Source organism: Rhinichthys klamathensis, unplaced genomic scaffold, assembly GCF_029890125.1.
Source record: "Rhinichthys klamathensis goyatoka isolate OS25496 unplaced genomic scaffold, OSU_Roscu_1.1 h1tg000115l_1, whole genome shotgun sequence".
NCBI lineage: Eukaryota > Metazoa > Chordata > Actinopteri > Cypriniformes > Leuciscidae > Rhinichthys > Rhinichthys klamathensis.
In genome coordinates this window covers 1,210,836-1,237,500 of record NW_026606652.1, presented here as the reverse complement: position 1 = coordinate 1,237,500, position 26,665 = coordinate 1,210,836, and the positions used below count along the sequence as shown (strand labels likewise).

At 38.5% G+C, this 26,665-nt stretch overlaps 1 protein-coding gene across 1 annotated transcript in view; it reads right to left on the bottom strand.

Moving 5' to 3' along the window:
• ppp2r5eb (protein phosphatase 2, regulatory subunit B', epsilon isoform b) overlaps window positions 1-26,665 on the bottom strand; it is a 59,214-nt gene that overhangs the window by 22,107 nt on the left and 10,442 nt on the right. Inside the window, exons 3-12 of the mRNA XM_056254903.1 lie at window positions 12,864-13,060; window positions 8,764-8,865; window positions 8,141-8,233; window positions 7,919-8,049; window positions 7,769-7,828; window positions 2,064-2,172; window positions 1,921-1,974; window positions 1,774-1,824; window positions 1,513-1,632; window positions 1,123-1,250 (exon numbers count right to left, since the gene is read on the bottom strand). Coding sequence (XP_056110878.1) covers window positions 1,123-1,250; window positions 1,513-1,632; window positions 1,774-1,824; window positions 1,921-1,974; window positions 2,064-2,172; window positions 7,769-7,828; window positions 7,919-8,049; window positions 8,141-8,233; window positions 8,764-8,865; window positions 12,864-13,060 — 1,045 coding nt within the window. The remainder of the gene's footprint in view (window positions 1-1,122; window positions 1,251-1,512; window positions 1,633-1,773; window positions 1,825-1,920; window positions 1,975-2,063; window positions 2,173-7,768; window positions 7,829-7,918; window positions 8,050-8,140; window positions 8,234-8,763; window positions 8,866-12,863; window positions 13,061-26,665) is intronic.

Below are 26,665 nucleotides of genomic sequence, written 5' to 3'. Positions count from 1 at the left end.
ACTTTACGATTGATTTGGACACTGTAACTTGTATAATGGATTTATAAACCGGTAAGATTTAAAAACATTAAGTTAACCACAATTCAATATTTCATGTCCCTGAAATTATTTCTGTGGTAAAAAAATAAAAAATAAAACTGTAATAAGTTTACTATGAATGAATACAATACATTATCCCTTAAATGTCACCCTTAATAGTTTGAATATGTTCGTTCGTCTTGGCTCAAATCCACTTGCTGTAAAACTTTTCTCTTCGCGGAAGCTTTGCAATAATTACAAGTGAGATAATGAAATAATTGATCTCCAATAAATGTGTCTAATTATTTGCCCAAGTTAGTTGTGGTATTAAGGTAAAAATTAACTCAGTGGGTGGTTGTCACGTAACGTTAGATGACTTAGCAGATTTGACGTGTTTCCCCCTTTTGCAGCGACTTTCCTCTAGCAAGATTTGCAGACAGGGTGCCCATCCTCGATTAAATTGCCCTTGGGACTCTTGTAATAGCCAAAATACGACCATACCTCCGATTTTGTCCTCTTTAATGGCTGAAAAATCTCCCGTGCGCTGTCACTGCCTTCCGCCATGTCTTCTCGCGCAAAAAAACAACATTGCATCTGCGCGCCTGCTCGCGCCTGCGTCAGACTGATTCTGGCTGGACAGGATTTACCGCGAGTTTTCAAAATCACGATAATCAAACACGGTTTTTATGATAATTAAATTTTAAACGATAATACTAACCGCCAGGACATTTTATCGTGGTTTATCGTGAAACCGGTAATCGTCCCATCCCTAATTACAAGCTTACCGCTTTGAATCGAGCTAAGGCAAGCAGATAGTTTTGAACACTGGCTGGTTATGTATTTTCTCAAATATGTATTTTGGATAATTTTTAACCCAAAAAAGCTATGGACTGCAGCTTTAAATTGAATCAATTAACAATTATTTTATTAATTAAATACATTTTTATGGGTTTCCCAACAGTGTCCTGAGAGAGTTTGGAAATTGAGGAAAAAGCAGGGAATGTGATTAGGACAAGAAAGAGAGGCTCCAATGAACTCTTGAAAGTCTCACAGACTGCCAATGTTGGTGTTAAATAACATCAGAAGAGTGTGGCTTTGACTCACGGGTTCCAGTGTTCTTTGGAGATCCGGTACAGACTTGTGAACATTATGGGAAGAATCACGTTGGAGTTTTCCTCAATCAGACTCATGATGTACTCATTATTCCAGTAGTACAGAGCTCTCTCAGCCACCTGGACACACATAGAAACACCTTGAGTCTAAGCCCAAAATATGATGTAGAATTTATTTTGCATCTTGATGCAAGCAATTGCTACATGCATTTATAAGCATTTTGATACAGTCAACTCCACAAGAAAACCTGGCAAAATTGTGGTGAAAACTGATCTGTTGTGAAATATCAGAAGAAGAAAAAACTAAAAAAGTTTATTAAAGAGCTAATTTCTGACAATATAATTATAATTCAGTCTTGGACAAGAGTGGGTTTGTGCAGACCTGAAAATGAGGGCTGGAGACACATCTAGAGATCTGTTTGAAAAGAGGCTCCTGGATCTTCACAAACTGCGTGGGCTCAATCACATCCAGAATCTCCTCCAACTCTCCTAGGTACATGACCTACACACACATCAATGCAGACAATCAGAGCAGTGTATGAAGAAAAACAGTGAATGCATCCTAAATCGTCATCAACACTTCCACTGTCCTGAAATCATGACTGATCAACCTCTTGCTGTGAATTGGCTCTATTCAGCTCACCTCTTTCTGACTGCAAGTTTTAGGCCAGAATTTCAGCAGACCTCTGATAACCTGTTAAAAGGAGAGAGAAACATGAGACTGGTTAAATAAATGGACTAAAAAAAGAGAGATGATCAGTGAAAGGCTTTGTACGTTTACTGCACTTACTGGTTCTGTTAACGCAGGGTCTTTCTCTAGGAACTGTACAATACAATACGCCAGCTGTGAAAACAACAATCATTTAATTGACAGGATCAAGACTGCAGGAAGTAAACTCATCTGAATGTTTTAAAACGCATGGGCACTGGTACCTGTGCGTGAAAAAGCGAGAGGCTCCTGACGGTGTGAAGAGGAATCAAAACTTTCACCAAAAACTGTTTGTGCTCGGCCTTCAGCGGCAGAGCGAAGCCATTGATGATGCTGACAGGAGACAAACACAACTTTCACTAACACAATTCTGATTGGGTAACCCTGAATTTACCCCTACAGTCAGCACAATGCAAAACTCAGTGCCATTTAATCATCAGGGCTTTTCTGCCAATTTAATCATATTTGAGGGAAATTCCTGAGAAGTCTGTGCTATAACCTTTCAGTTCTCAAGTTTGACAAAAGCTGCAGCGGATGTCAAGATCTTTAGTGAATAACAATTTAATTACAGCCTGTTCCTCACAAAAAGCTTTTGTCTGGCCAAGACTTAGAACAATCACATGAGAGTATGGACTATTTTTATGGAGGCCCTGGAGACTGTATGCTTCTACTGTATGGAAACTTCTGCTCGTCATGTGGTTTTACAATAACATGTAAATAAACATGTAAACGGTAAATAAAATACTTTTTTATTTTCAGATGAACCATCCCTCTAAGATTTACATGTTTAGGCGATCAAGAATAACTCGTATCTCATGTAAAAGAAAATCCCAGCTGTTAGTTAAATGTAATTATTTAATTATGTTAAGTGACTGAAATTGCATACAAAACAATCACAACACTGATTGCATACACAACACATACAAATACTAACCCAATTTAGTATTTCCAATTTAGTATTTCCATTACTACCTATCCAACCCTATCCAAAGTATACAAATTCTAACCATAATTGGTGGCACATCCTTATAGATATTATTAACTTGATTCATTTACATAAATCAATTAAACGTGTAAATGACCATGCATGCAAGGCTAGCAGTTAAGAAAACCAACTCATGAAAACCCTAATCATGAGGTCTACTAATTCTAAAAACAAAAACACAACAGTACAGCTTTAAGCTAAAAGTCAGCATAAAATGGAAATTAACCCTGTCTATTTACTAAATGCATCTTAATGATCTTAAAAAAAGGTTTTGGCCATATTTTTAATCAAAATGCCATTACTCACTCTTCTGGGCCTAGTTGTTCAAAACCTAAATGCATCTTAATGATCTTAAAAAAAGGTTTTGGCCATATTTTTAATCAAAATGCCATAACTCACTCTTCTGGGCCTAGTTGCTCAAAACTATTCGGATCGGATTTCAGCTAACCGATTGGATCAAAACTTGAAAATAGGTTGTTCAAAAGACAAAAAGGATTATGAAATCAGATTAGATCACAAAAAAATCCAATCTTGTTTTGTTCAAGTTTGTGTTGTTCAAAACTTTTTAGTAAGATTGGGATATCTTTGATAAAAAAAACAAAAAAACAGGATTCTCCTAATCCCAGCAGAAGGGTGGATTTTGGGAACAAAAATGTAATAAAACTTTAAAACTGGTTATATCATGTAATATTATACACACATTTCTATTTTAATTTAGCTCTTGATTACTTTAACTGTTAAAGTAGTAAATTACAAGCACACATTAGGCTACCTATTAAGCTCTTCAGTATACAGTAAAGTAAAAAACAAAAAACTAAATTTTGGCACCATAAAATAATCCCCAAAACAGCTGTCATTTTCAAAAATAATATATTTAATTTTAGGTGTTTTTTTAATCACTAAAACAATTGCATCCCTTATTGAATATTTATTTGCTTGTTTTTGTTGTGGGTCACATGAGGGGCTATGGAAACTCTGAAAGGAAAAACATGAGATGGAAGAAAAAACTTATTGCTTTAGCGTTCTCACGCAAATGTTTTGCGTTTCCCCAAGAAACTCCGCAAAGAACTCAAGTTTTGAGAGCGAATGCAGAGTTTCTTGGGGGAACGCAACAATTTTGCGAGAGAATGCAAAAGCATTAAAATATATAATTTTTCTCCCATGTCATATATTTTGCCCCAACATCATGTCCCTTTTGTGCCTCCGTAGGGGTCAGATTTTTCTCTTTGTGAAATGTGTTTGGAGCACTGCTAATCTAGATTTGGTAATATGAAAAATTGTGCATCTGGATTTGGTAATCTGGATTTTGGTAATCACTGCTAATCTAGATTTGGTAATGTGAAAAATTGTGCATCTGGATGAGTATGATCCAATCCTATCTTGCTTTGAAAAAACAGTGCAAAAATAAGATGGATCACTTGATCCTGGACAGCAAAACATGGGATTTCCAAATCTAGATAAATCTGATCCAGATTAAACTTTTTAAACAACTGGGCCAAGGTAATACATCATACTTCTCTCTGGTATGCCAGATTTCTCCAATCATTTGCTTAAATCCTGCCCCTCTCTTACAGTATAGGGTATGCATTGATGTCACTTTCCCGCCGGAACATGTCCCCTCAGCCAGACTGAGTGGCAAAAGAGCTGCAGCCTGACTGGATTTAATAGGGGAAACTGCGAAAATGCGAGTAAAACGAACAATTATCAATTTAATCTGAAGGTTGGACTCGATATAGTGTTCCTTACAACTAACCAAAAATCCAGTGATCCATGGATATTGACAAGCAGCCAGGAATCGTGTTTCCTGACATTTATACGCGTCTGATTTTGATGCGGGGAAATACATAAAGCAAATTTACCTGTGAACGCTTAAAATACAATATACCTAGGTAGGTCTAAATCCGGATGATCACTTATATCAATATTATATATATATATATATATATATATTAGTGCCGTCAAACGATTAAAATATTTAATCGTGATTAATCGCATTAATGCCATAGTTAACTCGCGATTAATCGCAATTAATTGCACATTTTTATCTATTCTAAATGTCTCTTGATTTCTTTTTGTCCCATTATTTTTTCTCATTTTAATGCTCTTATCAACATGGAAAAGTGGATCGGCTTGCTTTGTGCAAATGTTTTTTTATTGAAAACAACATTGGCATATACTGTGTTAAATTCACACTAACATTCTCACTTGGAGCAAATAATCTCTCACACAATGTAACACTGTCCATCAATAAAAGGGTGAAAGAAATACTGACGAGGTCCTGATATTGACGAGGGGGCGGAGAATTCGCATCAGCTGTGTGTGTGTGTGTGTGCTTGGCCATCAAGTGGTATTTCAGACTGGACGTGCTACGACGATGATAGCTCAGTTCACAATGACAAAACACACAGATCACTTTGCGGTCTCGTCAATGGAACCATTTGGCAACTTTTTTAAAGTAAACTTTCCATTCAGAATCTTATTGGCATCCATTTCGGCGTCTCGCGCTCGTCATCCACTCAAAACGTAACGTTAACCAACTATTTGGCCGGCTCGCAAGCCCAAACAAGTGTGTGCGGCGTCGTGCCTGTTGTTTTGTTTCCGGTCTAGCTAGACCCGCTTGCGCTTTTAAAACGTCCTCGCGCGCAAGCCATTGAAATGAATGGGTTTCATAGCGCATGCCGCGTCCTGTTGCAAAAGCATGTGAAAAAAACTACAAAGTTTGCTAGGCCAAAAAGGCCGTTAATCGCGCGATAAAAAAATTAACGCCGTTAAAATGGGTTTGCGTTAACACCGTTAATAACGCGTTTAACTGACAGCACTAATATATATACATAACACCATATAGTCCAGCTCTAAAACTTGAATAGTTTTTTGTCAGTGTTTATTTAAAAATATCCAATTATGCAGAATATACGATGGTAAAAATTGTAATTGATGGGTTGTTAGGGTTGGGCGATGTCTACCACTTTGGCATCAGACGATGTCTACAGTGAAACCTTTTTCGCGCTTTTCGCGCGCGGTTGGGCGATGTCTACCACTTTGGCATCAGACGATGTCTACAGTGAAACCTCGCGATGGACGATGATATCGGAGGAGGAGGAGGAGGAGGAGGGGGGGGGGGGGGGGGGGTGTCGGCAGCTCTGCCAATTTCGATGTCGGCAGCTCTGCAGTAGCTGAGCACTAAGTAGCGAATGTACAGTGACGTGACATCACTGCCAGATTCAAACTGCGTGCTTTCGCGCTATGGCTGGCGCGCTGAGCCAAAGACGGACGCGCTCAGCGCTTGTCATAGGCTATATCACAACTGTTCAGTGTTTTTAACCACATAATGTTTATTTTAGGTTTCAGACATTTAAATACATATAATCTATAGCAAAACAATACATTTATAGTTTGTAAAATACACAATGGTGTCTAGGGAAGCGGCAATAACAACCCATTCAAATATATTTGACGACGGTTTTTATTCATATCAGAGAGACACAGTATAGCAGTAAATAACTATAATGTCAACTAAATTTTTCTCCCAGTTCACCGGCCACTTATGCTGCGTTCCAGGCAGGTTTTTGAGCACGTAAATCACGACTTCAAGCCACGACTCACGACTTCGTAGCATTCCAGGCCAGTCACGCCAAACTACCTGAGCGCAATATACATACTTATTTTTTCAGACACATAACATTGTAATACATAATCTTGTGTGTATTATTATCATTATTATTATATTATTATTAATTTGACTGCAACGTTATATTGTCCTAAAGTGTATTCTCACTGTGTACCGCCTGCAGAAACACTGCATCCGTAGGGGCTGCCATTGTTGTTCTTGTATGGTTTTGCGGGCTATGTGACGTCAGAACTCGTAACTGGGAGTACATCGATCTAGTACGAGTTCACGGGTGGGAAGTCACGGGTTTGACTGCCGTTCCAGTGCACTTTCACGGGTATAAGGTTGGAAAAACACGGGTTACAGGTTGCCTGGAACGCGGCATTACTTTCATGTTTTTCAGGAGAAACTGGTGAATTCACGCGCTGTAATAAATCCAACAGACAGAAATCTCTGAACTGCGGTCCAAACACGGCGCCCATCTCACGTTACAGATCAAGATAATTTATAAAGTTTTTTTAAACAACAAAAACTCACTTACACATATTTGAGAATCGGAATAGAAGATAGTTCATGACTTGGTAAGCAAGTTTGTTAATATTTAGAAATCAAAGCGCTAAATCTGTCATACAGCGCTATTTTGGCTGTGGTGAATCACGTGCCAAGCATGACGCGTCACCATGGAAACGGGACACACGATGTTTAGCCGATGCCGTCTAAACATCGTGATGTCTGTCAGCCATCACGATGGACGATGATATCGTCCATCGGCACAACCCTATGGGTTGTCAATACAATATATAGGGTATGATTTTACCCCAAAATTCAGCATATTGACAAAATGATAACTGCAAATCCACCTTTCGCTGTCTGGAGTCCAGATGTTTCTATAAATTGCAGCGATCCTTCTTTTGCTTCTCTTTTCTGTAGCTTTCGGAAGTCTGTAAAAATATACCTAAGATCTCTTGTCAATTCTATTTATACAGTCAATCTCAAAGCTCTTTCCCATTTTAGTTGTGTATTGTGTGTTCACGTGGCATTTACGCTGAAAACCAATGCTGCCGCTCAGTCTTTTTGCCGCTCAGTCTTTTTGCCACTCAGTGGGCGTAACCGCAGTCACTCCGGTCGACAGTGACGTCACCCAGACACGCACATACTCTCTTATTGACTGCAAGCTTGCATTCCATTCTGCCTCCAGCCAATTAACAACCGATGGATAGACGGATAGCCTTACATAGTTTCTTTTCCAATAGTCCATTTAACGATACAGAAGAAATTATCTGTAACTACTTCCTTTACATTGTGACTGAAAAAGTACAAAAAAAAGTACAACTCACCTGCCCAAAATCTCCAACAATTCTGCGACTCCATTGAAGTGCTCAGTTTCATAAACAAAACTATGAATGAGAGACACAGAGATGAATGGTTGCGCTTCATTCCTGCATGTGCAAATATAAATTTCAATTGTCATATATTAGATCCCTCACCGTAGAAAAATATTATTAATTTGTTTTCGTATAAAAGCTCTCAGTCCCAGGAATTTTCCGTAGATTCTGTGTAAGACTGTCTTCAGGTAATCTCTCTCCCGCGGGTCCTCGCTGTCGAACAACTCCAGCAGCTGACAGGACAACAGATGGACAAAAAAATGATGAACAAATGTTACTGAGAAAAAAGGATTTGAGGAGATTTTTTAAAAAGAACATCCTCACCTGTAAGACAAATTTCTGGTCTATGTACTTTTTGGCAATGCTGGGTTGAAACTCCTGACTCTCCAAAAAGCGAATGAAGAACTCATACACCAGCTGAGAAGAGAAAAGAGAGAGAGAGAGAGTTTGTGTTATTTGGGGGAGTTCTTTGAACTCAGTATGCATGCAGAGAAATGCAGAGAAAATGAAAAGGTCAAAGGTTATGGTTCGACTGAGGTCACACAGTCACAGGACACACTGCTACTGCCACCAGTGGTCTTTGCCATTATAAGAGGTTGGAAGAAAAAAAGACATGGAGCAAATCTGAGAATGTGACTTTCAATATTGGATTTTTATTTTTTCAGATGAGGAAGCAGGGATTAATAAAGATATGAAAGAGAAAAGTTTTACCAGGAAGATTCTCCTTGAGATATGCATCTCATTTATAAAGGAGTCCTGGAAGCATACAGTGAGTACACACACACACAGAGGGTCAGAGTGTGTGTACAAACCCTCAAAAATACACAGACAAATATGCTGAAACAAATAAAACAGACAGGAGCTCTACACAAGGAGAAAGGGACCAAAGTACACAACAATATTATCAAGAACCTCCACCGCATACACACACACACACACACACACACCTGTAAATGTGGCCACGAGGCCTCTAGAGTGGGTTCATCCTCCTCTGGGTCAAACTCATTACTGTCACTGGGCGGAAGAGTTCGGAATATATTATAGGACACCTGAGAAAGAGAGAAATGTAACATAACCATAAGACATGGGAAAAACACAAAGGTGCATTTGTGCAATATTTAGGAAGATCTGTTGACAGAAATGCAATATCATATACATAACTATGTTTTGAGTGGTGTATAAAGACCTTACATAATGAACCGTTATGTTTTTATTACCTTAGAATGAGCCATTTCTATCTACATACACTGCGCGGCTCCCTTTACATTGAAATAGCCATTTTGCGCCGACATGTTTCTACAGTAGCCCTCAACGGACAAATGCATTTCGTCACAATGTTGTTCTTCGTCCAAAGAAGCTAGCTAAAGTCAGCGAATATAACACTGACACAATGAAGAAACAAGTAACAATAATATTCGCAATAACATCGTTTTACTGAATAATTAAGTAAACCTAATTTCTTAATTTATCTTTGTAAAGAAACATCATTGCTTAACTGGCTACTCTCTGCCGTCTCAGACGACGACATCTTTTCCTGTTGGCCACCGTAACTTCTGTTGATTTCAATTCGCAACCTCACCACTAGATGCTGCCAAAAATTACACAATGCACCTTTAAAGGGCACCTATGGCGTTGAACATAAATGTGTGTTGGCAGTGTGTGTACACAACCACCCTATAATGATAAAAATCCACCCAGTGCTTTTTTTTAATCCCCATAAATCATAAGCACTGTCTCATAACAGGTCGTTTTCAGATTCGGGGCAATGTGACGTAGATTTGCACAAGACCCTCCCACGACTGTTGACGGACACGGCAGTTTTAACGTAGACCCGCCCTGAGTGAGCTAAACACAGTCCGCCATTGTTTCGACGCCGGAGCAGCTGTAGACAAGAATATCTCCTAAAGTGATTGAGGTGGTTTGTTGTTGGATGTAAGAATGAACATAGCAGTCTTAATTTACTCCCGTTGTTACTCGAGGATGGATCTGTACCAACTGTTCGTGATCCAGCCTACAGTCTCAGGAGCGATAGGCCTAACGTTACTGATCACGGATTTACGGATGCGGTCCACTACAACAGGCTTGTACTAATAGTGGATAAAAGCAAGATGAAAAATAAGTTATAACCATAATTAAACTAGACTATACCTGTTCTATTTCTATACAGCATTTATTCTATGGCTCTGTGGGAATTATTGTCCGACTCCGGGTCGAAATGAACACCGCTACTAAAAGTTTCTGTTTTGATATTATCAGATGAGATTGTCCTGGCTCTGAGCGCGAACTCGTGAGTCTCCTCCCTCTGGGCCGGCAGCAGCTGCTCATTTGCATTTAAAGGGATACACACTAAAACGGTGCATTTTTCTGAGCCCCAAAAAGTAAAAAAAAATTAAACATGCTGAAAAAAATTATCTGTTGGGTATTTTGAGCTAAAACTTCACATACACACTCTGGGGGCATCAGAGACTTATTTTACATCTTGTGAAAAGGGGCATAATAGGTGCCCTTTAATTTGATTAAAACTTCTTAACCAAATATTACAGACCATTCATGACCGTCTGATGCCTATTTCACAAAAAAAAGACAAGCTTTCTTAAAATCTCACAGCTCCACTCAGATTGGCTTTGTGCAACTTATGGGAATCAGTGTGCACAGGTTAGTAATGTATTAGTCAACCTGGTGTGGGTGCGTGCCTGTATTTGTCTGTGTTATATATATTTTATCAGTCAACTATAATTTAAAGGCTTGTATAATGTCTTAAAAAGAATCCTAATTTACAGCTTTTGAACAGATGAAAAATTCTGAGAAATTTCATGTTTTATGAACAAATTCTGCTGCATGCCAGTCTATTATTGTGGTATCACTGACTTCAGATTTACACTACCGTTCAAAAGTTTGGGGTCAGTAAGATTTTTTTTCAAAGAAATTAATACTTTTTTCAGCAAGTATGCATTAAATGGATTAAACATGCCAAAAAGACATTTAAAAATATTTATTATGGTTTCCTCAAAAATATTCAGCAGTGCAACTGTTTTCAACATTGATAATAATAATAAGAAATGTTTCTTGATCACCAAATCAGCATATTAAGGCCCTTGCACACTGATGAGTCCGAAATTTTCATATGCGTTTTTTCGTATTCGTGATTCGGTGGCTCTGAATTGTCAAAACACCATTCAAACGGACGAAAGTTTCGGAGGCAGTGTGCAAGCGTGATTGACAAAGTGAGGTTGTATTTATTTTTTAACATGCGAAAATTTCGGACGCGAATTTCGGACTCAGTGTGCAAGGGCATGATTTCTGAAGGATCATGTCATGTGACACTGAAGGCTGGAGTAATGATGCTGAAAATTCAGCTTTGCCCTCTGTTATAAAGATAGCGCAAAGGCTAGTGGCCATTAGCGGATGGGCTGGAAGTGATTGCGCACGAGAAATGCGCGTGATACAAACAGCTGCATTCTCCACAGCAAGACTGTTCAAGAAGTCGCGGTGCAGTCTTTGTGTTGAACATTAATAACGGTGTACGTCCTTATGAGAAAAGTGAGTTTTATTTATCCTTAACTTGTTTAGGATCGATTATATATGTGAATATCTAGAAATACTCGAGTATTTGGGTCATAAATCCACTCGAGAGAAATGACGAGTCATGTCGTGCAGTTGGCAAAGAATGAACGTCATTGTAGTATGCTTATGCATGTTGTTTGTAACTGAGTTAAAGCAGCACTAAGTAGGAATTCCGTTTTTGTCAAACAGCGACCCCTAGAGTCGCTGTGGAGTACTTGTACTGTCGTGAATAGCACTCACGCAGAGATGGCTCGCACTCACGGCCGGATCCCCTCCCCCTGTACACCGTTCCCTGTTCAGTAGGATGGACGCTGTAACGAGTGGAAATAAGGTATGGCCCATTTAAGAGCTGCGCGCGCCCAACACCACATGTATATGGCGCCGGGTTATTTCTGTTTGATGCTCATTTTATCAGAATTTTATCAGATCTGTTTTTTGCCGTAAAGCAATTCGTTACCTCGCGAGACCTGATATCACACGATACTTCCTAACACTGAGGCCGGCGGCTCGCCAGCCCAAAGTTGCAAGGGTGGTTTTGCGGCTCACAGGCACCAGGGGGGTGCGAGACGACCACCATTCAACACGAAATCAGTAATATAAACATTACAATGACTCCAAAGCTGTTCGGTTAAGGTAAAAAAGTTACTTAGTTCACCTTTAAGTGTTATGCTTGTATTATTCAGGCTATATCATTACATGTACATTATTTGTTCTGTACAGATTACGTTAAGGAATGGTGACTCACGAGTTATCAGTCACCTGGTTGAGCTGGTGTTAGACTTCATCAATAATGCTAGTTTATACAGTATATGAAACCTTTATTACTGTTTTGTTTATTTTCAGCTACACGCATACACTCAAGTACAAAATGTTAACCTACCATTTCCATTAATATAAGCTGAGAAGCAACTACTACATTCAAATCTGCACCTGTAATTGCTGTCTAATGTATGTCTGTGCTGCTGAAGAAAGTTGAGTAAAACGTTCAATCTGATTCCTGCCTCCTGTCCTGCGTTCTGACCGACGCTCCAGGGAGAGAACTATAGCCTCCTAAGCACCTGTGGTCCTTTCTCTCAAATATTAGAGGAATTAATTACATTTTAGATTTTTTAAAACAGAATATTAAAATTAAGTTGTTAAAGTTATTTTAAATATTTTAACAATATTACTGTTGTTAGAGCCATTTTGATAAAATCAATGCAGTGAGCACAAAGGCATCTTTAAAATCAACTTTCAAAAAAATCTTACCAACCCCAAACTTTCGAGAGGTAGTGTTCCTGTACATAAACAAGTGCAAACCAGACAGCTCATTCCTAAGTGAGCAGCCAGAATAAGTTTCAATTGACCAGATTTCATGTCCATTGTCAAAAGTCTGACTTTCTGACTGATTATTGAAATCCAAAGTCAGATTATACCATTTAGGTAAGTGTATGAATCCTGTCCACAGATAGATGATGCATGTTCAGGTGACTTTTTCACTCACCATTTTGACGACCTCTGGGTAGGCCTGTTCTGTGAGGTATCCTCGGCTGACTGTGACATAATCGACGAGCTCATTGAGGGTTGAGCGCTTGTATTCTTTCATCTTCAGGTCTGACAGAGTGTCCATGAAATCAAAGACAGCACAACACTGCTGAAGTTTCTTCAGGAACAACTCCGGCTGCTCCTGAGCAGAGACGTCTGCGCGCAAACAAACACACACATGAGTAACATGAAACAAGGTTAAAATATGCCCTGCTGAAACTTCACGTCGCGATAAAAGGTTCAGGGTGTACTTCCATACAAACACCACCTGACTCGGATAATGCCTGAGAGAAAAGCTAATAAGGGGAATCGTTTTAGTGAGTAAACTTATTAAACACATGCCAGACAAGACAAGATCCTATTTCTATTTAATGAATAGAGGAAAAGATTTGAGGATGTGAGGATTACACCAGGTCAGTCATCAGACGTCACAATGGGCAGTTTTCCATTATCCAAGAACTGAGGACTCAGAAATGTAAACTAATCAGTGGGCAGAAAAGGAAGGGCGAGAAGCCTAAACTTCCCAGAGTCTTCAAAACCAATTTGCTGACATAACCACACACATGATGATGGCAGAACTCTGATTTAGAAGCACGTTAGTGCTGTGGTTTGAGAATTGGACACACTAGTTTGGTTGGGTTAGTTGGGTCAGTACCACCTAACAGATAGCATTTGAACCGTCACCATCATTTAGCAATGACAATAAAAACACGCCATGAAATTGTTGGATGAGCAGTTTCCCTCACTGAGATTTTTTTTAAAAAAGTTGGGGTTTAACAAAGGACTCACTTAGGCCATCCTTAAAAATATTCTTGTTTGCCGTAACCCGACCGACCGTCAAATTAGGACCGACCCAATTCATTTTTTTTCTCCCTTTTAGTCCGACCGACTTGCCAGTTGTAAACTTGCATTAAAGACCGATTTTTTTTTTACTCTTCAAACAACTAATACAAACGCAATAAAATAATATAAATTATATTATAGTAAGTATTGTGAATATAAATTGCGTAGGCTACGTTCTTTCTTTTAAATAAATCTATGATGATTATATTTACACCATTGGTTTACGCATGTCACACTATGGCCTGTGCGTTCGCTTCGTTTCATTCACTGTCAATGGTTCGCGCTTGGTGATGGCTGCGGCGCGGCTGCTTGTGAAATACGTCTGTATGAGCCTACATTTAGTCGCTCATTATTTCGAAATTCTTAATGGTCAAATAGGGAATCGATGTTAACGGCCTTTTCTCGGAGCGCGTCCAGCTCGTCACGGTCACGATATGCCCGCCGCGAACGCGCGTCACACAGCAACTGCAGGCTCTGACAAACAAACACACATAAATATAGCCCCTTTCACATAGCGCTTTGAACCCGGCAAATTGCCGGCAAATTGCCAGAGTGCCTTCTGTGTGAACGCAAACACGACCCGGGATTGATGCCGGGTTGGGGACCTAGTAACATTGCCGTGTTCAGACCCGGAACGCGCGCTGTGTGAACAAAAGCCAGAACCAATGCCGTATAAGGGGTGTGTCGTAGTGAGGATTCACGAGCCTTTGCAATGACGTAGTTATCGTGCGGCTCAGTTACTCTAGATTAGAAGAAAGTTTGTGTTCGTCATCGATACAAGAACGAAAAAATGTCTGCAAACTGGACTGAAGTAGAGACCCGTCACATTCAACGTCACGCGTCTTTCCGGAACATACACGGGTTGTGTGTGAACGCGCTCTCTGATTCCGGCAAATCACTGGCAGTGTGAATGAAGCAAAATCAACCGAACCCGGGTCAAATCCCGGGTCACTTTATCCGTGTATTTTCCGGAATCTCTGTGTGAAAGGGGCTACACCAAAAGCTGTGTTACAGAGTTTGCGCTGCGCTGACACCTAATCTGCGCGGCTCAATGGACCGAGACGCGCGAGTCGCGATAGACTCGACAGTGCAGGGAAGAAGTGTTTACTTGCGCCACCCAATGGTCAGCGCGGCGCTAAATAATCTTACCAGCACCAGCTGACCAAAAAAACAGCACATCCCATACCGAAATGTACTAAATTGCACTAAAGAAAATCGACCATTCCATAATATGTCAGGACTACTTAATAGGCCTATAGTTTCTACAATGTGCATAGCCATTTGACCTCACTGATTTTTCGTTAATAATAGCAGAGGTTTATGGGTCAAATGTAAACGAATGGTGCCAAACGCGCTGTTTTACTGGTCGGCGCGGCACTGGTGAGATTAGTCATTTTAATTGATTTGTTTCCCTCTGAAAATCCACTTTCATTGAAATCTAGTGGCTTCTTTTTTTTTTATTGATTCTGCCTATTATAATTTTTTTCCAAATGAATGCAGCTGGAATTAATGCAATAAATATGTTTTTTTGACAAAGATTTCAAATTGTTTGTGGTCTATAACCTGTATCAGAATGGGGTTCGCAATGGTGCGCCCGAAGGCATGGGTTGAAGACCCAGTCAGTGACGTCACGATATGCAAATTTGTTTAAATTCATACAGACGTTATCACCATGACCAAAATTGTCCCTTTTTTTATACATTGAACCTTGAAAAAAAAATATAGACCTACCTACCGACCCTTTTTTTTTGCTGTTACTGCAAACCAAAATATTTTTAAGGATGACCTTATTTATTTAATAAAAACTGCCAACAGCCCCAAAACAACCACACTTGGGAACTTATACTATGAAAAAAAGAATTAAGATGATTTAAAAATTGACTAAGTTCCAGCCACTTTAGAAGGAACTGATGACTGATGAGTTAAAAAGTGTTAAATGAACGCAGAGTTGTGAGAAAATAGGATCCGCATCATATCAAAGTGACAGCAGCCTAATAAACCTGCTGTTGTCGGTGATAAATGTTAATCAAAAATCTGAGAAAATCACTCACTGCTCTTGACTGAATAACTTTTGTAGCTTTAATAAGGATTAATCTATATTTAATTTATAATTTATGCAGTAAAGACTGAAGCGTTTGATAACTTTATTCAATTTCTGTGTATTTCCTACCTGTCAGACCTCCTTAAAAATCTTAAAGCACTGTTACATGGATAAAAAAACGGTTAATTGGGCGGTTAATTGTGATTAAATACAGAAAAATTACCTGCTATTTGATAAGCTAAGAGATGTGATATTTTATACAAACTTGGATTAAAGGTTCAAAAGATGATAGCTGGACATCAATCACTGAGTTAAACATGCAATGTAATGGAGATCATGTGCCTTACAATTGTTTTAAATATGTATTGTTGCATAATGCCTTCTGTTTCACATTATACAGGTATAATTGTGCAGCATGTAGGAAGCAGTCTCAATTCTCAATCTAGTCATGGAATAATAGCCACAAAACTCCAACTTTGACATCATGAGATCTTTACCATACAAAAAGCAATTGGCTTCTACAAATGACGTACAAGACTGCACAACTTTAAATGAAAATACAGAACCAACACAGATCTACAGATATTTGACAGATCAACTTGCTCTATGAAAAACAACACCGGGTCTACAGAATGTTGCATTTAAACCTGAACAACCAAAAGAGCAGAATGCAAGAAACGCTCCAGATAACAAGGCAGTCAAGAACAGCAGGGAATATTCAGATGAGCCGTTTTCTGTAAAGCAGTCTCACATCTAGAGGAAAGACATCTGCACCATTGCTTAATTTAGACACTCACAATGACAGTCATTTTGGCTTAGGTGATTCAATCACTTGCAGTTATTTTCCATTTGTGTCCAGATTGATTGCTTGTTCGTTTAACAGTCGGTCAGTCCACACACCAAAAGGTTTTGAGATAAAGATACGGTCTGAAGCGTAATAAACTAAACAGAAGGTGTGCAGTGAGGTCTTCTGAGACATTAAAGAGAAACAGATCTCCAAGATGCAGGGACACATTCATATAAGGTGACGCCTCATGCTGCTGTACAACACACACACACTTTAAAAACCTGGGTGGGGAAAACCCCCACTTCGATGGAATGGTGGTCTTGGATTACATTAGAGAGACTGTTTGTTTGTTTGTTTTAAAATGCACAGAGAGAGAGAGAGAGAGTGCTGGTTACAAAGTTGTGTGTCTAGTTACTTGCACAGAAGTAATGCATGTGCAAGAGAGTGTGTGCGTGAGTTGTTCCGACAGGTGGAACCAGCAGGTGACTTTTACAGAGCCAGAGAAGGAAATGTACTGTATGCATTTAATGCAAACGTGCGCACACACACACACACACACACAGTTCCCTGAATCTAAAGGGTCTTTTTCACTTGGGCTTGAAACAGCAAGTCTGCAGTTACAAAAAAATGTTAACTTGGTTGTAGTGATGCACAGATTTTCACATTTTGGCCATTACAAAAAGCTGAAAATTTTCAGTTATGGCTGATAATAGATAGAATAGCAGATAAGTACAAATTTTATTATCTAAATGAATAAATTCAATTGTTATAAAATGTTACAACTGAATGTAGGCATTACAACAAAGTAGTACAGTATGAAAAATGGATATTCATTTTGAGGTTTTCCAAGTATTACTATTTAACAGTGTTATTAAATGATTAGTGTTTTTAAAAATAACTTTTTAAATGAGCATTAGCTGAAGGCAAATGTAATAAGGTAAAAACTAAATCGACAAATAAAGAAAATGAACAATGAAAATACAATTAAATATGCAATATCAGCCATATAAGAGATGAACAGATTTAAGTAAAAAAAACAATTAATAAATATAATTGCTATTATTGACCAATAACCAATATTGGTTGGTGCCATTTATGATTATAATGCACAAACACACAAAGCACAAGGATATCGAGAGAAGGGAATGTATTGTCTTATTATCGGGTAACTAATTGAGTAAACTAAATCCCAAATTAGTTTTCCAATTAGAAGGACTATACACCAGAGTAATTTGTTTATGAAATGGGCAGTATTTTCATTTTTGAGTGCAGTCAGACAGCAACGCTATAGCAACACAGCTACAACACAGATCTTTGCAGTAACGCTGCAGATTGAGCAAGCTGAAGTGACACTCCTGGATAGCTGGTTCTAACCACATAGAGTTAGATTCAGCCCCCAAAACACCAAACAACATGCTTAACGACAGACATCAACAGAATGACAAAAATACACCATGCCCACCCGCGCTTCTCCATCACTCACTCAGACAGGTCTCCCTCTCTTTCTCTGGGTTTCACACTCGTCGATCTCTCCAAAGAAAGGATTTAAAAAAGTAAAATCACAGGTGACTGTTTGCAAGCCTCGTGTGTGTGTTATGTGTACAGTGCACAGAGCTAGAGCTCCACAGAGGAGCCCATGAGATCAGGTGTCGGAGCTGAGCCCACGGAAACACGGACGGGCTCTGTGTCTAACGTTCTATTTTCTGCCTTCCTCGTTTTAAACTCAAGCCCACAAGGTCAGAGGCACAGTGCAGACCATGATGACTTGTCTGCGTGTGTTACACTTTACAGGCCTCGCTGTTGGACAACTCGTTGGGCTGGAAATGTATCTATGACAGCCAGAACGCGTGGCTCAATAACACAAGAACAGACCACACAGACTGAGACTATAACTGCAAATGAGTTTTTATAATTAAAAAACATCTACTTCCTATGAAGAATATTTTTCAAGATTTTATTTCTCATTTTTACTAAACTAGTCATCAGGAAAAGTAGTCAACTTGTTGGCGAGGCACTGTTTACCTTATGTAAAATGACATGTCGTGCAGAATCGGCAGTCTGACGGCCAGCTGGAGAAAGTGTCCCACGCAGCTGAGAAACAAAAGCTTGCAGGCCTATCTCTATTTATGTTGCTTGTGTTGTTGTCACATCCCACTCACTTATAGTTTCGGTTCACCTCTGGACAACATTTGGTTTGTTTTGAGAGTCTCAAGCAATTTGTACAGAACCACCCAAAAGTTTGGGTGCAGTATATTATTTTTTAATTAATACTTTCATTAAGCAAGGATGCATGAAATTTATCAAAAGTAATAGTAAAGACTAGTAGCGTCACAATATTGACGATAACTGATTTTAAAAATGAAATATTGTTATTGTTTTAATTAGGGGTGTCACAATATACCGGAATCGGCGATAACTTCTATACTTTTTGATACGGGCAAAGATATCAAGCGATCGCTGTAGCTGAATTAAATGCAGAGACATTTTGACTGATTAAACTTGAAGAGAATTAAAACACCATTGCGACAGTATTATGGTTTATCTGTGTTCAAGTCATCTCAGGTATTTTCATAAGGATGTATATTTATAATGCATGCCAATCGACATAGCCTTTATCACTGCATAATATAAAATGTGTACTATAAAATGATGCAATTTAGTGATAGCATTTTTTTTCAAGATTTCTATAGATATTGCAAGATATCGTATGTATTCTACAACTAAACGTACATATATATTTTTTCCCCAATATATTCCATTTCAAATAAAAGCTGTTCCTTTGAACTTTATATTCATCAAAGAATCCTCAAAAAAAAAAAAAGTGTTTCACAGGTTCCATTGTTTTCAACATTGATAATAAAAAGAAATGTTTCTTGATGACCAAATCAGGATATTAGAATGATTTCTGAAGGATCATGTGTCTCTGAAGACTGGAGGAATGATGATGAAAATTCAGCTTTGCTATCACAGGAATACATTCAATTTCAAAATATATCACAATAGAAAAGTTATTTTGAATTGTAATAATTTTTAAACACTATTACTGTTTTTACTGCATTTTTTATCATATAAATGCAGCCTTGGTGACTTGGCGAGCATAGACTTTAAAATCTTACTGACCCTAAGCTTTTGAACGGTTGTTGTTCTTATTTTGGCTTGTATGTGAACAAGTCATCACAAAGCACACGGCAGTGCATTAAATGCAACTGAAGTCACATGATCTGTAACCAGTCAACATAGACTCAACAAAGGATCAACAGGTGTTGAAACTAATAGGTAAAGTCCTCAATTCTTTTCTAAAGGTCCAGTGTTGACAGATAAGAGGAAGTGAGTGGACTAAACACTAAGTGCAACACACCACATCACTCAATGCCTTTAAAAGCAGCAAATCTCTTTAGGAAAGCAAAGTGATGACAGTGCCATCTACTGTTTGATAGTTTTATCCAAAACGAGTGTACACACATCCAACGACATGACATTTACCTGTGTTGATCTGCTGCTGTCTGACTTGCTTTTGTTCTTTCCCTCTTCATGATTATTTTCATTGTTCATTTCTTAAAGGAACAGTTCACACAAACATAAATGTTGTCATCATTCACTCACCTCATGTCATTCCATAACTTAGTGACTTTCTTCTATGGAACAGGAACATCAAAAGATAATTTTAATAAATGTCTCTTTTGGTTTGTTACCACCAGCATTCTTTAAAAAAATATATATTTTGCATCCCGCAGAATAAATAAATAAATTCAGGTTTAGAATGACGTGAAGGTGAGTAAATGATGACAGAATATTCATTTTTGGGTGAATTATTCCTTATCATCACGGACACATCAGCATGGCTCAATAATTTTTAGCAATGCATTTTTACACTTGCTAAAAATTCTCTTTAAAAAAAAGTGGAAAATTATGGCTATAATGTCCATAATAACTATGCAAAACATCAGCATACTAGTCAACGCATTCTTCCTCTGACTTTCAAGACAAATCTTTGCAAATTCGACAAACCCTCATCTACGTCAGCCAGCTAGATAACATTATCTTGATGACAAATCAGCAGCCCAATGTAGAATACATCACAGAACACCAAACGTGTAATAGTCTGCATGGCATAGAATTAGCCCAAAAAGACCAGTGACTGTTGCCTATGAACGGGTCTGAAATGTTCACCTTTTTTGAGGCACACAGTAACACTTGAGGTTGGAGAGTTTTAATACTGAAATGTTTTAGAGATCAACTTGATATTCTGCAAATGAACAGCCCTAGATCTGCATCCTTCCACTCTTACTGATGCATGCCCCCGACGGACAAGTATAGCCTTTAACACTGAATGAAAACTTTGTTTTTCAGAGGTCAGTACACAAACAAATTATATACATACATTAAATAAAAACGAATAAACATAAAATATAGCAACAAACTGAAACACTAAAAAATATGGACAATTAGGCAACAGCCTATCTGACTAACCCTCTCTATTTTTTTACTTGCATATTATGAGAAAGGAACACGAGTTTGTCCACGTTGTCGGGAAGTGAGCTCCGTGTCTTGCTCACAATGATGCCAGCCTTTGAGAAAATGTGTGGTGATGGCACAGACGTGGAAATCAAGTTAAACATGTTGTGCGGTAAGCGTGGTACTGATTTAACTTCCACAATCCGCAAAAACACTTCGAAATGCGCCTAATATTGGTGCACATTTATCTACATTAGACCGAGCGACCATGTAAAGTGGTTATTAGCTAACGTTAGGCTTCTACTAACGTGTATAATGATAAGTCATGTTTGAGGTCACACATCATCTTTTTGTGGTCATTCTTTACCCTCTCGAAATGTTCCCACACTTTGGATTTTCTGCTCGATATATTGCCGCGTGGACCAGAAATGTTCGTTATCTGTCACTGTGTGACTTCGCCACTTCCTGTGAAGTTTTTTTTTCAGCAACTAACCGACTAATTAAAATTTAGTCGACCAAGCATCTTCTTGTCGACTAACCCACAGTCAACTATTAGGGGGCAGCCCTACTACTTTCTACATGGACTTAACAGCTCTGTGCCCACAAAGTTAGCTTTGAAACATGACATAATTTGAACTTTTTTTCAATATGCATTAAACCTTATTAACAACACATTATTTAACAAAAACACAACAACTGCCAATGTACAGCAACAAAACATTATGTAAAGTTACATATTTTGGCTACCTTGCAATCTCAAACTCTATACTTATTGGACATAAGACAGATTATTATATTTCATGATTGATTATTGTTGTCCTCATGCACATGACTGTTGCTAGGCTACCATGAACCTCATCTTTACTAAAGCATTACTGCATTAGCCCATCACATAACTCACGACACACACCATCTCTGTGACCTTTGAGGGAGAGACCCCTGGAGCGAGTGAGATGCTTTGATCCCTTCCCATAATCCTTACTGAGCATTCTGCAGGGGGCAAAGGTCATTGGAAATGCTTTTAGCCACACCTTCTAACATAAATGAATAGATTTATCTGAAGTCAATAACTTTAATAATGCATCACAAGTGTTATTTATAGGCAATGTAGTGACAGTCTGACATGAAACAGGCGAGTCTGACAACAGTGTTGTTGTCTGTTCTGGTGAGAGAACGATTGTATTTTGCATTCATTTATGATGAGAGGTAAACAGAGAAAGCCTCTGTGGGAGGGCGGTTACCTCGGCAACAGCCACTCAGACACACTCTACAAATACTAAATCAACCTGTTTGACCACTGGACCCACTGATATGGACTCAAAGGTTATTTGGTCAAATAAGTCAGTCTCTTTAAACAAACCACGTTACTTTGCAGCAGTGAAAACAAGCTACATTGCAGTTCTGACGGGGCTGCACTATCACGATTTTTAATTTGATAATTCAATTTAAAGGCCATCTTTCAATTTAATTGTATAACTTAATTTATACAGAATCTTGTAGGAAAATGTCAATTTAAAAAGACATACATAAGAATACATATGTTTTACAACACCCACAGGCAGAAATTAAGAAAAAAGTGTACCCAATCTAAGCTAGGCTAAAAAAAAACGCCCTTTTCCAGAGAACGCGTCATATGACGCAACGACAGGCAAACAAATAGGCGTTGCTGCCCTGGTTCTCAGTGTGGGTTTACGTAGTCTGAGAGGTGTACAGAAAATAGAGCTTGTTGTTATCGTTATAGTTGAGTTGTCACAATGGTGAATTCTTGTGTTTGTTTTGGATGCAACCACTCCAACTTGTCTGGTCATCGGGTCCACCGATTTCCAAACAAGAAACACAAAGATTTCCGTGCTTGGATACGTTTCGTCCAGGCAAAGAGAAGCAATTTCTCTGCCTCCTCGGTGACAAGACACACGGTGGTATGCGGTGGTAGGGGAGTAAGTTAGTATAACAGCCGGCTAAGTTCGGAAAATCTGGGATCAAAATTAAACATTTTAAGACGCATGTTGCTAGCATAGATGGTGACAATATACATGGATGCTTGAAAAACAACAAAGTCGACAGCATTATTGCTAAATATGATTTATTAAAGATACTGCAATGTGATAAACATGGAGACAACGTTAGCCACAATTAGCTATAGCCTGTGGTCACTCACCAAGATACCTGCCCAATTCTCCACCGATTCTCCTCACACCACAACTCTATCTCTCTCCTCTGTCCATTTACCCTTCCCCTTAACTCTGCCTGACCCCTCTCTCGCCTAGGTGGCTCATAATTATACGGCAATGGCCCATCGGAAGAGTTGACATGAACCCCTACTGCAACCTCTTCAATGTCTGACTCCATTACGAAGAGATAAGATTTACCGGCCGTTGCGTCATGTCCGATCAGAGCGTTTTTGATAGCGGAAGTAATTTTACTCACAATTTCTTTTAAAAAACTTTTTTAATGCACATTTATGATTAATTTCTTCACCCAAATCGAGTTCCTACACTATTTATCTACACGTCTATTCACAGGGATCTTCAACTTGAAAGATGGGCTTTAACTACTGTTTTATAACTCATGACATACTGATGATGGCTTAGGCTGAAACGTGTCTGTGTGGACGGACATGTATGAGATATAACTCATGACAAACACATCACATTGTACGCAGAAAACTGACTCAAAGCAGTGCTTTTTATGATTACTTCTATTACTTCTATACATATTTCTATGACTTGTTTTCTATTAAAGTCCCTCTGCTGTCAATAATTGTATCCCTTAAACTCATATTTGCTGATAAAAATTACATATATGTTTGAACCAGAAACTGATTCAGAAGAAGAAGAAGAAGAAGAGGAAGAGCGAATTAGACAGGCTCATCTACAAGTCAATGTATCAGAATGATTAGCCTTTAGCTTCACTAAGTTATCAAATAGCTAATAATGTGTTGCTAATGTTACACAAACCATGTCCCCGTTCGCATCTCAGAGTCAGACAGCTGCCTTCTAACAGTCAACATCCTTACAAACGCTTTAAACATCATAGAACGTCAGTGGAGGGAAGCCGGGTGATAACACTCACATTGACGGGATTGGTTACAAGTTTGTGACGGTAGGAAACGGGTAGGGTTTCAAACCACGTTTTTGAGACTCATTTTGGTTCACTGTAGTTAAGGAGAAAATGTTCAGCATTAGCAAAGGCGTTGACTGATGAATTTGCACATGGTTTGTCTTAGAGCATATTAAAAACACCACATTGACATATAAACAAAATTAAAAACTTGTTTTTCACCACAGGGGGTCTTTAACAGTCCTGGTTTAGATGCTTGTTTAACTCTAAAGGAAGAAGAGGAAAAAACAAGTCAGAGCAATGGACAAATGTAAGGCACATGACTGCACACACACCCACGTTTCACATCATTACACACACTCCACAAAAACAAGCTTGGCCAACTGAATAAACCAGTAAGCCCCAGCTCCGATCTGATCACTTGTGCTCTCTGTGAAATTTCTGCACGTCTCTCTCTTTGTAATAATTCTGAGACTGCCAGTAACTGCACCACAATTCTCAGGCAAGCTTTGGGGGACAAAACATTTGATATGACTCTGCAACTGTTTGTTTTACCGTGCAGGTCTCGTTGTCTCCTCCAGCAACGGAGGGTGATTCAGTAAACAACAGAGAAACATATCAATATTACAGTGAAATCAACAACAGTATTTGCATATTATTCACTTGTGGATAATGGAAAGAATGTCAGATCTGCACTTTTGTAAACAGTATGAGTAGTCACCCTAAACAAGCACAGACAAGTCGAGATGTACAACTCTACTATCTGACATTTTATAATCTTCCTGAAAAGTTTAACTAAGTCAGTTCAAATAAATCACACTGCACTTACTGCAGTGTGCAGCATGTACACATTTGCCAAATACACTACCATTTAAAAGTTTAAGGACAGTAATTTTTAACTTTATTATAACTATTTATAAATTAATTAACTTTCATTCAGCAAGGAAACATTAAATTGTTAATATTTCAAATAATGCTGTCGTTTTGTAAATTCTTCATGGAAAAATGTATCACGATTTCCACCAAAATATTAAGCAGCACAACTGTTTTCAAAATTGATAAGAAATGTTTCTTGAGCATCAATTGATTAATTGATTGTAATATTAATTTAGCTACATCAAGTTAATCCAATTAACTGACCCAAATATTCATAATTAATTATAACAAGTTATTATTAATATTTAATAGAGCTATTTTGTTACATTACTCTCCGAAATAATCTTAGATTAGCTGTCCGAGATTAATTACTTGCTCTATCAGTAAGGTTATGTTCCCATTTATAACATCTTTTTGCAGCGTTAAGCAATGTAGCCAATCACAGACATATATGTTGATTTCTTGACCGCAATGGCCAATCAGATGCATTTAAGTTAGAATTCACGCACCGCTCAAAACGCCAGGGTTTTTGTTCAGTGCTGAATTGCCACAGCCATATCACCCTGTTGCCCAAGACTGGTAGTCAGTACCTGATGATGGGAAACCTCCTTGGAAAACTAGGTTGCTGGAGTTTGTGAGGCCAGTAGGGGGTGCTCACCCTGTGGTGTGTGTGGGTCCTAACGCCCCAGTATAATGATGTGGACACTATACTATAACAAGCACCGTCCTTTGGATGAGAAGTTAAAACGAGGTCCTGACTCTCTGTGGTCATTAAAATTCCCATGGCACTTCTCGTAAAGAGTAGTGGTTTAACCCCAGTGTGCTGGCCAAACCACCTCCATTAGCCCTTATCAATCATGGTCTCCTAATCATCCCCATCCATTGAACTGGCTCGATCACTCTCTCTCCTCTCCACCTGTAGCTGGTGTGTGGTGAGCGCACTGGCGCCGTTGTACTGTGGCTGCAATCGCATCATCAAAGTGAATAGTGCACACTGGTGGTGGTTTGAGGAGAGATCCATGATTGTAAAGCGCTTTGGGTGTACTGTAGTACATATGAAAGCGCTATATAAATGCAACATTCATTCATTCATTCAATTCTGCATGCTGGCAAATCCTCTGATTATAACAAACAAAGTGTAGCTATACAAGGTATTGATGAATGTCTCACGACAAAAAGAGACAAGTATATTGGTCCCTTTACTGCTCCGATTACGTTTTCTCCACTCCTCATCCTTCCAACATGGAATTGATCACGAATGAGAAATAAAAGTCTTATGTCTCTTCATATTATTACATTCGTGTATTAAAAAACTAAAATACCCATCATTGAGTTCCTTCACACAATAATAATAATAATAAAAAAAAAGTATAAAAAGAGTATAAAATATCGTAAAAACTACACATATACATGCCGACATCTTGGAACCAACCAACACGAACGAGTTTCCGATTCAATCGCACATTTAAATACAGTTGACATTCCAGAAACTTAGCATAAAAAATTCATTTGTATTCAGATTGTGAATAAGTATTTGGGTAATAAACAGAAAGCAAAAGAAGCGCCTCCCTTTGTCAATCTCTAAAGCGCAAGCTCACTAAATTCTGCACTCTAGCGAAAACTCCTTAATTGTACAATGAATATCTTATTCACATTGCGTTTATTTTTGGTTAATTTTGGTTAATTCGTAAAAAATTTT